Raw genomic sequence first — 17,611 nt, 5'->3', positions numbered from 1 at the left:
TCGCCTTTGGCTTCGGGCTTCAATTCACACTCGGTAGTAAATTCTTGTTTACCACCCACCACACACAATATACTATTATTGCTTTCCAACACACAATTTTTCTCATTAAATTAGTTTATAGAACTTTCTATTTGAATTTTTTTAATTAAGTTAGTATTTATATCGTCTGATGATGAATTGCAGTAATTTTTAAATACTTTTGAGAACAATGAGTTAGCATTCGTAAGAAGTTATTAAATAATTATAAAAAACTTAATAAATTAAGTATTTACCTATAGCCCATCAATAGGCTGTACAATACTATTACTTATTATGTGGCTGTACACTGATAGAACTAGACAAAGTAGATGCTCTGACACCTCGCATTAATCTATTTTAAGAATAGAAATGATTAAATTGATATATTTTTGTCATAGAATTAAATTTGGTCGTTATGATTGCAGGCAGAAGTATTTTAACATAATATAAAAAAAAACTTGTAGTAATTAATAAGTCCAATTAGTCTACGTATACCTCTAAGTACAGTGAATGGTTTTTTCGTGCACTAAGTAATAATACATGGCCAGGGAAGTGACCCTGCCTGTGAAGCCGATGGTCCTGGGTTCGAATCCCGGTAAGGGCATTTATTGGTGTGATAAGCACAGATATTTGTTTCTTAATCATGGGTGTTTTCTATGTATTTAAGTATTTATATAATATATATCGTTGTCTGAGTACCCATAACACAAGCCTCCTTGGGCTTACCGTGGGACTTAGTCAATCTGTGAATGTCCTACAATATTTATTTATACGTATTATATTTGCTTACTGTTAAGGAATATTATATGTAAGAGGAAATTGATATTACTTAGTATTATTTATAAATTAAGGTTGGTTCATTCTGTAAAATGCTAAATAATATAAAAATAAATGTCTATTTTTAATAAAACACGACAACCTTCATACGAGTTTAGAAATTTTATATAAATTTATTATAATTGATTGAATGGGAATATTTAAATAAAGTAAAATGCCAAAATGATATTGCATGTTTCATAATGACTATGGAGGTATTTGTGAATAAATTAAATTTTGAATTATATATTAAATCTATATATGTATTGTTAGCTATGCTTATGTGTTGAATGTATGCAGCCATCTTCTTCATTAACATAATTATGGCTATATTTATGGTTCAATAATAAAAAAAACACCTACCGCGAGTTTTATTGCTATACACATAACTATATTACAATATAATATTTATATTACAATAAAGATATTAAAATATTTTTTTAAATGTCTAGATAAAAATATATTTAGGTTCAACTGATGCAACACTGCACTATCTTTTTACGAAAATCAATTAAAGGTCTAAATTATTATTATTACCAATTTATAATTGTAAATAAAATGCAAAGTTGGAACACGTTTATTTTGTAACAAAATTATATTTAACATATGATATGAGTTTCAGGTAATTTAACATATTCCCAAATAAACAAATTTAACATACGATGTATTTATAAACATACAAACCTTGAAACAGTGACTAGTAAATAAATATCTTAAACCATATGTTAAATAAAAATAATTACTTATTTATACTAAAGTAGATACAGTTTATTTAATTTCCATGGTCGCTACAGATGTCTAAAAAGCAGATTTTTTATTTTATTTTTTGAAATGAATTTTTGACAAAATATAAAGCTATTGGAAAACTTCGGAGTTTATATTAATCAGAAAATAATGATTGTAACAAAAATAAACTGAAAATTGTTAGAACAAGCATACATTGGGAGTTCATAACATATAATACAAAATGTGCATGTATCACAAACCTTGAGGTGAAATACAGATACACAATATTTAATTCTACTTAAAAACAAGTAGCCTTTGGTTTAGATGTTAAGTGCAATAATACTAATATTATTTTACAATCTAAAAGCATTATATACAGCAGTTTTAAGGTTCATTCATACATTCATGAAATTAAATGATGAAAGATAGACCATGAAAGTAAGATCAAACATTAAGTCAGTCAGGTGAGGTTTTAGGTAACAAGAATCTTTGTTACCTAAGTTTTCAATTTTGAAAGTGAATTTAAAAAAAGGCATATTTTTAATGGCACCCAGGCCAAACAAAGATTTCAATATAAGATGTTCTTAGAAATAAAACTAAGAATTATCACAATATTACGTTTTGAGGTGACCGTACGCTTTATATCTAATTCTAAGCAACTAATATCTAACATAGACTTTTTTTACCTACGTATACCTATATAATATTCGAGGTAACAAATATTAAAACTATGGTTATAAATTATTCTTAGATAACGGTTTCAATATAACTTTATACTTAAAACTCTTTAGATTCATGTGGATTCAGTATAGATTAGGTATAATTAGTTATAATTAATTGTCTTTTAAATATTGGAGGAATAGATAATGCACCTTTATGAAAAAAATATATCAAAATATTATGAATTATTTTCTAATAATGATATTTGATAATATCGCAATTAAATAAGATTAGCATATTTATATTTAAGAAGTAAACGATGCAGTGACAATATTTTTTTCTATTAAATAGGTAATCTATTAATATTAAAACAATAATTACAGTAGCTAGTTAGCTACTCGTTATTTAAATACTATGTCTAACTAAACCATCCAATGAAAAATCGTTATACTCTTAGCTTAAATATAATTGAGACAACATATTAAAGAGAGATTTCAAGAGAGCTAGAATACATTGTTTAATGGATTCCAAAAATGGAGAATAATCTTGCATTTTTTTCAATCAGTAAACAATTGCAGCAAACGAATTAAGATTCTGCCACGACCAACTCAGGTCGGTCGTAAGAATAGGTACCTACTGATGTTTCTATTTCTTGCAATACAATTCAAGTAAATACTTAAGCCGTGTCTCGGCTCTTTCCTTGAGTTTTAATAGCGTGCGCCAACCAAAGGGCGAGGACGATACCAGCAACCTGAAATATATAAAAACAATAAATTAAAGTTGCACATAGAAAAAAATAGAATACAAAAAATCAAAGGTTAAATTGGAGTTAATTTTATTCTGTATAATACATTTTGTATTTTATTGTGCTAATTAGTTCCTACGCCATTAATTACAAAAAATTAAAAATCGGTAGAAAAGTACACTACAAGTACAAGCTAGTGAGGCAGTCAGACCGCAAATCTTGATAGCTGTTATACCGTCATGATTGATGATTATTATCGGTATGTCGGTAACAATCTGTCAGGGGTGCAGGAGTATGGTGCATATGAATAGAAGAAATGAATAGAGTAAGAAAAATCCTTACTTTAGGAACTGTCACAGAAAACAACACAAAATGGTAGCAATAAGGGCTAACGCGTATGAATTCGCCGCTAGAGGCGCTAGTGTAGATGGTGGTCTTCGCAAAGTTCAAAGTGTCAAATGTCACTTGTCACGTCAATGACTGACAGCTGTTCTTTAGTCTTTTGGACCACCATCAACAGAGGCGCCAACTGGTGAGCAAAAAAACGATAGCCCTCATTGCTTGTGATTTCACTGGTAGTAGTAGAGGCAAGTCTCACCTCCAAAAAGCAGAAGAGCAGCCCACAGACAATAACAGTCATTCCCGCACTATGGATCGCACTGAGCACCTTGTCCTCACACCCCTGCTCGTAATACGATCCCGCGTTAAGGCACTCGGAGCGCTTGATCTCGGCAGATTTGTCGGAGTTGTCGGGAGGGCAGCAGCTGTAGGTGGGGTTGATGGCGGCCTGGCCGCGGTCGTTGGCGCGGTAGTCATTGGGGCCGGTGATACCGCAGCATTGGAGCTGGAAAGAGATTGATAAACTGTGAAAAAAGCAGCAAACAATTTATTGTCCCTAAAATTGGCACAGACCTAGACTGAGTTTTCGGTGAAATAGACTAAGAATCGATGCTGGCTGAGTAATAGAACTAGAAGGCACTATTATAGTATCTATGGTAGTTTGAAGTAATATCTCTTATACATGGTATGGTGTGGTCTTGTGGTACCCAAGCACTGACGCCAATGATTTGTTCATAATGCAGAAAAAATGCGTCCGTATTCTGACAAACACACGAATACCAAACAGCAGTCGCCCTCATTTAGTAAAACATAGACTACTTACCTTACCGTGTATATATATACTGGAGTGTGCACTTTTTGTTAGAAACCAAAATTGTTTTCGGAATTGTTTAAAACCAAAGGAGAAGTCTGTAAAACTAATAGTAGGTCTAAGAATCAGTTAGCCATACCAAATATTAAGTTAGCTATGTGCAGAAAGGGACCTTATTATCAATGTATTATAATCACAAATAAACTACCCGACAGTACAAAACAGGAACCGAATGATAAACTGTTTAAAAATACGCTTAAAAAGCTTCTTCTAGAGAAAGCATATTACACAATAGACGAATTTCTAAATGACCAAACACTGAAATAATGCTATGTACTTACCCAAATTGAATTAATTAAATTTTATTGAAATATTATTGTAAACATTTATTGACATTTATGCATTCTCTAAAATGACATATAGTTAATTAATATTAACTATATTGTTTCACATTATTTAAATCTATTTATAAATTAACCTGGACATTTAATATTTAGCATCATTATTTTATTATTTTACTAATTTTCTTAACGAACTTGACATTTAACGTTGCATAAACGTCGATAAAATATAAAGTTATAAATATAGATTTTATTGCTATTTGTATGAGATGCATGTAATTTTACCTAGACTTAAGAAAATTGAGTGCCCTGACAGGGTGTCATGTACCTACCATCCTCAAACTGTAACACCTAATGTATTATGAACATGACTGCAATACAATAAAGAATAAAGAATACAACAATGAAGCAAAGTAATGAAAAATGAGATGCAGTGAGGTAATACTTAAAATCGGTGTTGATTGATGCAGAATTAGAACTGGAAGATTTCAGAAGATAACAGCACTCATGTAGCCGACGAAGTTAACAAAAATGATGAAGAAAGATTAATTTTTGGTTAATTGTAAAGTGTTTTTAGATATCGTTAACCTATCGCTGGAATCGGACGAAAGTCTGCATGGCATTTGCAACACAAACAAATCTTCTTTCTTGTACAAATCGATACGAGTATACATATAATATATAAATAATGTTTGTGCGTTAAAGATTTAAATTAAAGAAATATCAATATAAACTAAGCGAAGATTTATTGGCTAAAAATGTTGTTAAGGATAAAATAAATAGTGAACTAGATAAACATTTCAAAACTCACGTTAGACTGAATGCGGTCCCAGAAGGCACGATAATCGTTATCCTCTTCGCGCAGCGACTTGTTGTTAATGAAGGACTTGCGCAGGTTGGCCTTCATGGACTCCTCGATCTGGGGGCGCAGCGCTGCCGCCGCGATACCCACGGACAGCTCCAGGAGGATGATGATGATCAGTAAACCGACGAACTGGAAGGGAAGATAGACAAGATGAGTTTTTGTTTACATCTGACCGTATAACATTTAAAACTTTCGCGTTTTGAACACATATTAAATCACATTTAAAATCGGGTCTATCGCGAACCACGTCGGTCGGTTGGTCGGTCGGGTCGGTTTCACGACCAGTAAAACCTTTGTCGAAACGTCGGTAAATAAAGGTAACAAAATAAATTCGCGATAGACCCGATTTTAAATGTGATTTAATATCTTCCCGTACTCAGGGGCTTGACTATGCGTAGAGTTAGTACTTTGTCAGGATGTTGAGGGTTGTGGGGACTTGGAGAGTGTCAGGGTTTTTTTAAATCTTAACTAATCACTAGAAGGTAGCCAAAAGTTAGTAGTTGGGGAGAGAAAAGGGAAAGATATGCTGTAGCAACAGCTTATGGTGGCGATTTAAGATACTAGTGCTTCTCTAAAGGTTTCGGAGTAAGGGATTTAGCTGGCGCTTTTTTAGAGAAATTACTATACTGCAAATGTCAGGATTTTTATGATGACGTTCGAGCTTTTGCCAAGCCCAAGATATTCTATTTTAACCCGCCAATAAATATGTGGGTTATACTAAACAAATTTTACTATGAGAATAACCACAAAATTACGAAAAAAATTGCTGTTTATAGAAAACATTAATATATATATACTTGTTAGAAGGGGTATTTTCTTTGTAATTGCGTTCGTTTTTTTTTGTAGGTAAGTATATTTTATAGTTTAAAAAATTGTATTTTTTTATTCTGATAATTAACTATATTATGTATTGTGACAATGATTTATAAATAACAATAATAATGTATGTAGGTATTCCAAAACTTTTATTCGTGGTTCATCAAATTGTACAGGAAAAGTAAGAGATGTTTAGCTTATTATCTTATTAGGAATACATTCATTATATAGTTCATTGTATCTTTTTCATTTATCCAAAGAGCAATGAATATTTGATTTATGCAAACGAAATGTAGGCGTGTTGATACCTACTTGCTGGCGACTTAGATAAAAAAAGTTTGAATGAATTTACAGACATAAATAAACTAATAAAAAAACTGGGTTCAAAAAACTATTGATATAAAGTAGCTATAGTATTAGAAGTACCTGTAGTATACGAAGGAAATGAGTGGGTGTAGAACATGGCCTGATTTCACGGGTCAAATCGAAATGATCGACTGTCACGCACTAGTAATGTTTTCTTGAACACACCTACTTACTATACCCGGATCAATACTTCCGGTATATTACTGTAACCCGGGAGGTTACTTAAATTAAATCAATTGTTTGTGTATCCAAGTAGTAAACAAAATACCCGATGAGATCAAGTTGGAACCAAATGACAAACAGTTTCACAAAAAATTAAAAAACTTTTCTCATACAGTACAGAAATGTTACTACTCAGTGGAGGAGCTTTTAAATGAGGAAACCTAGTCGCTGTAAGAGAAATTAACTATCAAGTATCAAGCATAGCAATTAAGCAAATATTGACATTGAATTTATTATTGTAATTATTTATACCTCATACATATACAAAAAAATCTCTCTAACCCATACATTATACATTAATTCAATTATTAATTATAAATAATAGCATGCATGGCCTATAAATGTAATTTAGTAATAAGCTAGATATAAGACTTTGTGTGCCCTGACAGGGTGTCATGGAAGCTTCCTGTATAACTTCAATAACATCTCATGTACATGACTTTTACAAATAAATAAATAAAACAATACTAAATATTATACTTAGTCAGGTCATAAGTTCTGTCACAAAGGTTAAACTGATAAAATGTAATAAAAAAAAGTTTGTTATGATTTGAAAGCTTGTTTAATACTGATCAAAACGTAATATAACTAGTTTAAAATTTAGATCGCGATTTTATTTACTACTTGTTTACTTTGGGATTGTCGTTAGTCGCGAATACGCGGGTGGATAGTGAAAAATTATACTTTACAAAAGGGAGTAAGTAAGTAAGTAAGTAATCATTTATTGTCAGATTGTGCATGTCAGTATACAGATGTTACAATAGTATCTTATAATAGTAAGTGTCACAATCAACCGGTTTAGGGTATACAATAGACTTATTCCTAAAATACAATAGTAATATATATATATATATTAGCTAGATAAATTACATTCCAAAGACAAGTAAAAATCAGTGTCACATTAATAAAATAGGTACAATTGTTTAGTTGTATGAGACTACTTTATTAGAACGTTATTTTATCACCAGCATTTAGTTCGCCGTCAACTCTGTACTTTAGCTAACCCTTAAAAATTTTTGACTGCCATCCAACCAGTAGGTAATAGGTTTGGTAAAACACGTTCAGTTGCAATATTAGCAGTCCAATACATATGAATTATATATTTTAAGAAAGATATAAGATCCAGCTTTTGTTTTATGTAAGATTCAACCATGTAAAAAAAGAAAAAAATAATGATCAAAATCGCTTTGAACAGCTCGCATATTTTTTGCACGTTTTTTATAACTTTTCTTCGAATATTTCATAGAATTATGCAAAACTGAGACAGCAAATTACGTTAAATTATTGTAATCATTCAGCATTAAATAAGCTTTCAATCCATATGTACAGTCAGCTGCAGAGAAAAGTGACCCCCCTGCATAGAAGTTGGTATGCAAAGGTGCTAAGCGAATAGTATTGCTGACTGTACGTACGCTCTTAAAGGTTTTTATTTTATTTTATCAACAGAGATATTTTTGAACGCGATTATAAATAAATACCTACGTATTTTTGTTTTAGGGAACGATTAACAAAGTCAAGTGCATTGGGAATTAATGGCTCAGTCTCAGTAATAACAGTAACACGCAGTTCCAGTGGTATTTAGAAACTCTATAAATTTTAAATGTATGTACAATCGGGGACATTTCCGGTGAACCACCTTAAGGGCAAAAATAGTTTAAAAGTCTTGCAGACGGTCAGGGGATATCATAAAAGTCATGACCAATAAATAGCATGGCACTTAAATATGTGGTTATTGTAAAAAAAGGTTAGCCGAGGCAAAGTTTATTACCGTCCATTGTCTTTGTTACGTCCTGCATTTGCAAACTAAGATAAGGAATCCAAAATGCATCTTAACTGGTTATCTTAATGGGGAGTCGAAGCTTAGCCTAAACAACAACGCCCTGTCCTTACTACCTATTGCTTGTACAAACTATAAATGAGACATCTCATTACCTGTTTTTAACCTTTTCTTTATTAACATCAAGTACAATCCTAAATGCATAGTAATGAGGGCTAACGCGTATGAATTCGCCGCTAGGGGCGCTAGTGTAGATGGTGGTCTTTTCCATAGTTCGAAATCTCAAATGTCACTTGTCACTTCAATGACTGACAGCTGTTCTTTAGTATTTTGGACCACCATCAACAGAGGCGGACTTCCGGTTCGAGCGCCATCTTGATAGTTAGCATCGTGATTAATTACTTTGTTTTTTGCTTATTAATATTGTTTAAAGTGTAATATCGATAGCTTATTATACAGTAAACTAATGTGGTAGTGTGCAGTGAATGGAGAATTAATTTTGAAGCGCGTTTAACCACCATCTTGGAGTCAACGGCCGGTAGTCCACGTGCTTCTTGTAAAGACTAGCTATCGATTTACAAGAGCTAACAAATCACCGTACACTGTCTTGTACAACCGTACAATTTTTGTCGTTTGTAAACCTCTCAATACCTTGATACTGGCGAAATAGTCCCACTGGGCTGAAGCCATAATTTTAAAAGAAGAAGAAGAAGAAGATCAACAGAGGCGCCAACTGGTGAGCAAAAAAACGATAGCCCTCATTGGTTACCTATCTCTATGGGAGGCGGAGTTTAGCTCGTTCGTAAGTATCGAGGTAAAAAAAAATCTGAAGTGGTTCACCGGGAATGTCCCCGATTGTACCTACCTAGACAACTACGTTTCTGTAAACGTAATCGTTTAGCTTAACTACGTTTCATGTAGTACATTAATAATGGATTGATTGCTTACAACGTTAGTAGTTTAATCGATTATGTTTTCTAAAAGTAGAAAGTTTAAGTAATACCGAGTAAAGGATGACTCACGTTAGACCGGGCCGTGTCCGGGCCGGAGCTTCCGGCGCTTACTTTTCTATGACATGACAGGTGATCACGTGGTGCTTTCCATAGAAAACGAAGCGCCGGAAGCTCCGGCCCGGACACGGCCCGGTCTAACGTGAGTCATCCTTTACCGACTGACCTCACAAACTTTGGTCAAACCTATTGTTTTATCCCCAATGGCTCCGCCATTTTTAAATTTTCCAAAAACGGAATACACAAAATTATGGGGTCCCTATGTTTGACATAATTATTGTCAGATTATTATTAGTCATAATTCTGAAACCGTAAACTTTCAGGATTTTCGTAAGGTTATCCTATAGGTAGATTTGGTTAGGTTAGGTTTGTTTTATGGCAATCCTGAAAAGTTACGCGTTTCTGAGAAAAACCAAATTATGACTAATGAAAAGGCGGACAAACAATTAATACATTATGACTTAAAACTTTATGGGAAACAATTTAGACCCAAAAATTATATATAGGTACCTAATTATCGAAATGCAACCAAATTTCACAAGAATTTGTTGAGAAATGCGACCTGTAGAAGAGAACAGCGAGACAGACATACGAAAGCACTATTGCCTAAGCTGAAACCACTGAAACATTGTCATTGACAACAAACAATTTTTGGGTTACTTCAGTACCAAACTTGTAGATTACGTTATTTTTAACTGCACTAACATTGATTTAAGACTGCTAGTTTTAAAAATTACAATATATCTTGACTTTACTATGAAAAGATATATTGTAATTTTTAAAACTAGCAGTCTTAAATCAATGTTAGTGCAGTTAAAAAAAACGCAATTTTGACTTTACTATGAAAAAAGTATGATTTGTACCTAGTACTTATAGGTAGGTAACGGTCTACAATAGTTGTAAATGACACATATAATGTATTAAGTTTTTCGTTTGAACGTTCATTAAAACGGACATAATTATTTATTTCATAAAAAATAGGCAGGGTTTTGTCGCGTGCGATTATTAATTTAGCCTGATGTATTAACAACTATGAAGTATAAGGTAGTGTTCACTGTACACTAGGGAACTATAACTATTTAACTGAAAAATTGTGTCATATTTTAACTATGTAGGTAACATGTGACACAGTAACTGAGGTGGGGTAAAAGGCGCATAGCGTCGCTATATTTACTCAACCTCATATCTGCAATCATCAACAACAACAACAACAATCATTTGATGGAAATGTCGCTTTTCTTTCATTCGGAATACGGGTGTTTTTGTCATCAAATGAGTGTTGCAGATACGAGGTTAAGTAAGTATAGCGGCGATAGGGGGAAAGAGAATCTATGGAATATTCATTCAGGAAAATTATCTGCCACGAGAACTATAAACTACTTATTCAATTTAGCTCCTCTTACCGTATTTACCTCACTTTAAAAACAATCTTTAACCTAACAAATTCATTCATTAATAACAAAACCATTACCTCGTTTAAAGTCACTCAATCTCTTCACATACCTATTTAATGCTAAAATACCAGTAGAGTATGCTTTATTCCGAATGTTTAAGATCTTATTTTGAACAACACTATCACAAGTGAATGAATGAGTTCATGAAGCTAATTTCGCTGGACACATTCTCCTGACACTTGCTACCATCGCTTCTCTCATTTTCTAAACATACCATTTAAAATGTGATCTATTACCCATACTAGTTACAGACTTCGAAGCCAGCCTTGGTTAGCTAATGTCAATGAGCTATGGATAACAGCATTCCCAGAAGTACTGAAATGTCTTAAATAATGGACCTGGTGACCGAATTACGGAGACTGCGGTACAAAAATAGACGCGATCGAGATTTGGGACGCGGAACATATGATTATGCGAGAAATAGATTTGACATAATCCCCGTATCGTCTCAACGTTTGGTAATCTAAATAGTAGTCGGATTTGTTTCTTAGGTGTTAGATTGTATATTCGAAATGTACTAAGGTAAGGTGAGAATTATAAAAGAACCTAGTGAGAGATATATGACTGAGATGACATATAGGTAATTTGATCATGATATAGATAAACTCATTTAGTATTATGATATTAGCACGAAGCGTCGTTTTCCGTACAAATATTTTTAATAAAGCACAATAATAAAGAAAGTTAAAAGATTTCAGCAAAAGTGACGCGTTTTTTTGCCTTGGATCATACGTTATAAAAACGGCATCTGATGTGTTGCCCAGTTTAAATACCGACCAAGCCCTGGATCATGTCATCTCATAAGACACTACTAGGTAGATAGATACCTATCAGAAGATACGTTTAAGCTTATTAGTTACTTACGAAATACAACAGCTTAGGGCTTTCCTTCCACGCGCCGAAGCACCCAAATGCAGCCACGATGATGATAATAAGAACGCCGACGGCTATAAGTACGACGTCCATTTCTGCATGTCGATCAAACCCTGGATCCCGATGCCACCTCAAGTAACACTACTGGATAGAAAGAGATAGGTATATCTACTCACAATATACAGAAGCTTAGGGCTCTCTTTCCACGCGCCGAAGCACCCAAATGCAGCCACTATAATGATGAGAACGCCGACTGCTATAAGTACGGCGTCCGTTTCGTGTCCACTTTGCATGTCAGCGAAGCCCTGGATCATCCCCATGTCCACGCATGCTGTCGCTATTATGACGATACCGAAGATCTGGAAAAAAGGAAAGAGGTGGTTAAAATGTGTGAGAATAATGAGTGAATTTTAAAGTTTGGAGCGGAAAAATCTTAACTGTCTAAACGTTTATTATTAAACGAGCGCCAATTTTGGACTTTTGATCAAACGCTCAAAGTGTGACCACTAAGTGACGAAGATTTTGGTGACGATGACGCTTGATTAATTTTATTAATATCATAATGATTATCTGATGGTAAATGAGCCAATGCTACTGCAGATCTCAAGCCTTACTACTCGTATTGCCCTAATTCCCAACAAACAACTTACTCCTCCAATCATGAAGACCTGACTAGACTCTGGTTGGAGCAAAAAGCTTTGGAAACTTAGCAAACGGCAACTCCAAATAATAACGGGGGTGTTTACTGGCCATTACGGGGTCAAGGGAATCCTGGCCAAGATGGGGCACGCTGACAACACCGATTGTCGTATGTGTGGCGAAGAGGAAGAGACAATAGAACACCTTATGTGTGAATGTCACGCCCTCGCCAGACAAAGAATGAAGGACTTTGGAACAGGCTACCTGGTACCAAAGGAATTCAAAAAGCTACCCATAAGGTCCATCATCCGGCATATGGAGATGGTGGGGAAGGCTCTTGAGTAGCGGACGGATCTTTTCTAGGGGGTAACTGCACAAAAGATCCCTATGGGTCGAAGTGTATCCGAAAGGGCCCCCGAAACTATAAGATAAGATAAGATAAGATAATCATGAAGACCGGTTAGGAAAAAACATATTTTTTCTATATCAAAGATTGAACTTGAATTTATTAATAAAACAGAGATTAAACAAAATCTAAACCTAAATTAGCCTGAGGCATTGTACCCAGGACACCGGCGTTCCCCCTCTGCACAGTGAGGCTGAGCTTCTGCGCAGAAAATGCGCCCGCTCAGAGGTCCCAGACACCCGGACTAGTTTGGTAGAAATTTCTTTTACTAGTTTTTTGGTGTCTGACGACCAAGGACCGAAAGTCTACTTGAATACTTACTTATCTGCTGACGAAATACCGTTGACATACCTCAATCAAATTACCGGTGCAGTGCCAGAAAAAGCTACTCGTAAGCACACATCACGACATTACACAATCCAAAGACATCTGTTTATCCAAAAAACTGGCTTGGAACAGGTATTCATTAGTAGGTACCTACTCGTAATGTTGTCGACACTCGACGGTAGCCGATTTTTCATGGTTCATTCATACAAAGATTTTAAAACAAAAGTTGTTTCTCCTGTAATATCCTTTGTTTATGATCATTTTTAAAGATTATTACCCCCTTATTCATAACATGTATTCATATTCATCATAGAGTAACTTATACTAGAGCGGTACTGTCATAGTAAATTTTGTAACCCCAGTAAATTCACTGCCATCTGTCGACACACTTTAAAACTAAAAATAAATATTTATAAAAATACGATAAAATGTATTTAAATATGGATAAATGATTTTTTTATTTGCATTAATTATTTTTATATGATTTTGACCCATGTTCTTTCACTGGTATGCGTTAAAATTATAAATAACAAACGAAACAGTCAACGCCCTCTATACGAGTGTAGGCCAAAACTAGTGGCGCCATCTGATCGAGAATCAAATTTTCGTGATTTTCGAGGCACGTTTTTTCCTTAGACTGTATCCATCTATTACGGAGTTATATCTATCTTTGCAATATTCATAAACGGCCCCGAGGAATTTTGTAGTTTTAGAATTACTGCTATAGTAAAAGTTGATCATAGAAATGAGTAAAATCACGTACATAATATCTTCTATCACCTAGGTACAAAATTACACCAGGATTTACATTAAATATATGAGGTTTCAAATTGGCAAACTATTGGTAAAAAGGGGAAGCTTCCTTTTTTAGGGTTCCGTACCCAAAGGGTAAAAACGGGACCCTATTACTAAGACTCCGCTGTCCGTCTGTCCGTCCGTCTGTCCGTCTGTCTGTCACCAGGCTGTATCTCATGAACCGTGATAGCTAGACAGTTGACATTTTCACAGATGATATATTTTTGTTGCCGCTTTAACAACAAATACTAAAAACAGAATAATATAAATATTTAAATGGGGCTCCCATACAACAAACGTGTTTTTTTTGCTGTTTGTTTTCGTAATGATACGGAACCCTTCATGCGCGAGTCCGACTCGCACTTCGCCGGTTTTTAAGTAAACAACTAACGACTTTGAAGTAACACCGATCTCAAAAAATCAAGTCCCGAATTTTAGGTTAAATATACCTATTGACAAAGGTTTTAAATTAAAGTTTACACCATGAGTTCATGACCGTGAGTTCAAATGATATGTTGGTCTAATCTCAAGTGGGCAGCGTTTACCAATTATCGCTGTTCTCTCCCATTTGTCGACGCCCACGGATCTAATGATATCTTAGTTGCCTAATCGTATTGTTAGGATCTAAGGATTACACAATACTTATTTCTGTTTTTGGATCTTTATTCGGAAGTAGGTAGTACTAGACTTATATTGACCGGGATATAGACCGTGATTACCTTTTGTATTTCAATCGTGAAGATGGGTTTAAACTGTCAAATGTGTGGAATCCTGTGGTTTGTTTGTGTAAAAAACCAGTGATATCCGAATCAAACACACGTAGTGACACCGTGAGTGTAGTGTGTTTGGACAGACCAACGAGTGTGAACGCGACCGGACCAACAAGTGTGAATGCGACCGTTGGTAACGTTGAAAGTGAACGCAGCCGACGCGCAAGAATGAGGGTAGACAGAGCGCTGTCTACACAACTTTGACACCCACCCGCTATCTTCAGTCACCCGTGAACATGATGCATGTAACTGCGTTGAAATATCGGGAGCTCACAAATAATACAAAAGGTAATCACGGTCTATATCCCGGTCAATATAAGTCTAGTGAAACTAACCGTGAATCATTCAAAACTCTAGTAGGTAGTACCTTGAAATAGTAGTAAAACTAGTCAAAATTAAAAAAAAATGTGATATTTTCTATAAAAAGGGACCTTATTGTCGATGGCGCTTACACCATTATAAACGATTCTCCGACATAAATACAATGCCGCGCGACGCTGTGCGGCGTAAGCGCCATCGACAATAAAGTCCCTTTTCATAGATAATGCCCCATATACCAATGCAAGAAAGTCGAGGTAGGACGACAGAAATATCAAAATTAGATTGATAGTTAAATACATAAGGAGTTTATGACACTTACAAATTTATCTACTGTTTTATTATGACTATAATTGGTGACCCCTCTTTTTATTTTATTTTATTTAATCGTATGGCATTATGTTAATATATACAGATACAGAGAAATCATAAATCTAACTCCAGAGAATTAATCCACTTGATAGCTTCGTCGTTCAGTTTTATCAGGTCTCTTTTTATTACTAACGTATTATGTACAAGTAAATGTGTAAAAAATAAACATTGAAACTATTTTTACCCCAACACCAACCCACCCAACCCTACCTATAGTACCTATACGTAAACCAAGTATCTCCTTTTCCATAATAGAACATATTGTACTTGTACATTCAACCGTTAAATGTAAACATCTTTAACGTTGAATTTCAACGTCAAAGATATGTTTACATTCTTCGCCTTATTAAAAAGTCAGTACAAAATTGACGTCTGACGTCGACTGAACTCAAATCTCAACTCTCTATAATCACTGATTTTCTTAACTTTTTTGAATACCTTTCAAAAGGCTGGTTGTGTAAAACCGTCTCTAATCGTGTTTTGTATTAAATGACAGCTGTCAGTGCCATATTTAACGGCATCTTACAACTAATCGGTTTTGGACACGGGTAATCATATGACGGGTCGCTTCAATGTGATTATGTCTCACCATTCTCATTTACATATCCCATTTGGTTAGATTCCCATACTTTTAAAGCACACAGACGGCGCCAGAGGTATCTGTCAACTTGGAGGTCATTCCGAAAATTTTGAGAAATACTTATAGCACAATCGGATTAAGACTAACCTCGAAATCTCTTCCAAAATTATGAAATTTGGTATGTATGGTAATTAAAGGTCTCTTTTTTATGTCCACACTATTTGACATTTGGGGACCTCGAGGACGCAGCCATCTTGGAAAATGTGTACCATCCTGGAGAAATTTGTGTTTTACTCTAAATCTACGTTATATTATTGGTCTTTAGCGGAATGTTGCGCCTACGCCTAATAGGAATATAGGAAGGTAATCAACCTTTAAACTGTTGGTTTAAACACCTTAATTAAGAATTAGTTTTTTGAAGTTGTGTACCTATGAAATAAAAGTTACTTTGGTACCTACGTAACAATCCAGCAAAACAAGAATCCCGCAAATCGTAAACTATACTTAATCAGTTATTTGAGTAGATAATTAGTCTTTATAGTTTTCAATGTTTTCACGGCCATCTTTCGCAGTTTAGGTCATTGCTTGGTGCTCGCTGAATTGGTTTCCAGGTTCCAAGAAGATGATGACGATGACTTTATGTCTTTATTAAACGTACCTTAGAAACTACATTATAGTCCAATAAAACAATTCTGTGGCCCTAGTGAAAAAGGTACATTTATGAAACTACGTTGCCTTATAACTAAGTACAATAATATTCGAACCTGAACTAAGATATCCGAGTTACTTTTGGACTATAAATAGTTGAGATTTTAGATTATAGTTTAGTGGTTTTACGTACACCATACGGTACACCTCCTCATTGCTATTTACAACGACGGGACTTAATCGCGTAAAATAAGTTTTAAATTTACCTCCGACGTTTCGAGGTCTCGGAGAAGACTGGCTAAAGTTGACATCAACATCTTCTAGGCGCGCGAGTTTTCACGAGTGAAAATCGAATATTGTGAGTGTTGTGTGTCGACCCGGTGACATCCCTAGTGCGCAAAACGTTCAAGTTAATAAACAAGACCAAGTGCGGGTAGTTCGAAAAACTCGCGCGCCTAGAAGATGTTGATGTCAACTTTAGCCAGTCTTCTCCGAGACCACGGGGACAACGCCGTCCTCGAAACGTCGGAGGTAAATTTAAAACTTATTTTACGCGATTAAGTCCCGTCGTTGTAACCTTCTCATTGCACTACCTAATCGTCTACGGAGCCTCACACATTCAACACGTGCCACCTTTTCCCATCATTTATACAATCCCACGTCATCTTCGGCAGTTAAAATAGGTCAGTTTACCTTATACGACACTAGGCGGGGGAAATGGGCCGTAATAAAAACGATGACGAAACTTTCGATGGTGTGGCAAGAGTGTCTTCTGTGCTCGTATGGCTTTGGCATTAATGGGGAACTTTGCTATAGACATTGTAAGTATAGTTTGACAAACATGTCGTTTCTACTAGTGAGTTTTTTAGATGGGGTTGGGATGGGTAGTTCAACAGTTTAGGCCGTGGATTGTCTCT

General features: G+C 34.8%; 1 protein-coding gene across 1 annotated transcript in view; it reads right to left on the bottom strand.

The window, feature by feature from the left end:
• Positions 1–2,534: 2,534 nt before the first annotated feature.
• The window catches only part of LOC134742216 (23 kDa integral membrane protein-like), a 31,388-nt gene continuing 16,311 nt past the window's right edge, over positions 2,535–17,611 (bottom strand). The window contains exons 2-5 of the mRNA XM_063675233.1: positions 12,016–12,198; positions 5,268–5,450; positions 3,564–3,809; positions 2,535–2,971 (exon numbers count right to left, since the gene is read on the bottom strand). Coding sequence (XP_063531303.1) covers positions 2,897–2,971; positions 3,564–3,809; positions 5,268–5,450; positions 12,016–12,198 — 687 coding nt within the window. The 3' untranslated portion in view covers positions 2,535–2,896. The remainder of the gene's footprint in view (positions 2,972–3,563; positions 3,810–5,267; positions 5,451–12,015; positions 12,199–17,611) is intronic.

This window comes from Cydia strobilella, chromosome 6 (genome assembly GCF_947568885.1).
Source record: "Cydia strobilella chromosome 6, ilCydStro3.1, whole genome shotgun sequence".
Classification (NCBI taxonomy): Eukaryota; Metazoa; Arthropoda; class Insecta; order Lepidoptera; family Tortricidae; genus Cydia; species Cydia strobilella.
This window is presented reverse-complemented; position numbering and strand designations above follow the sequence as displayed.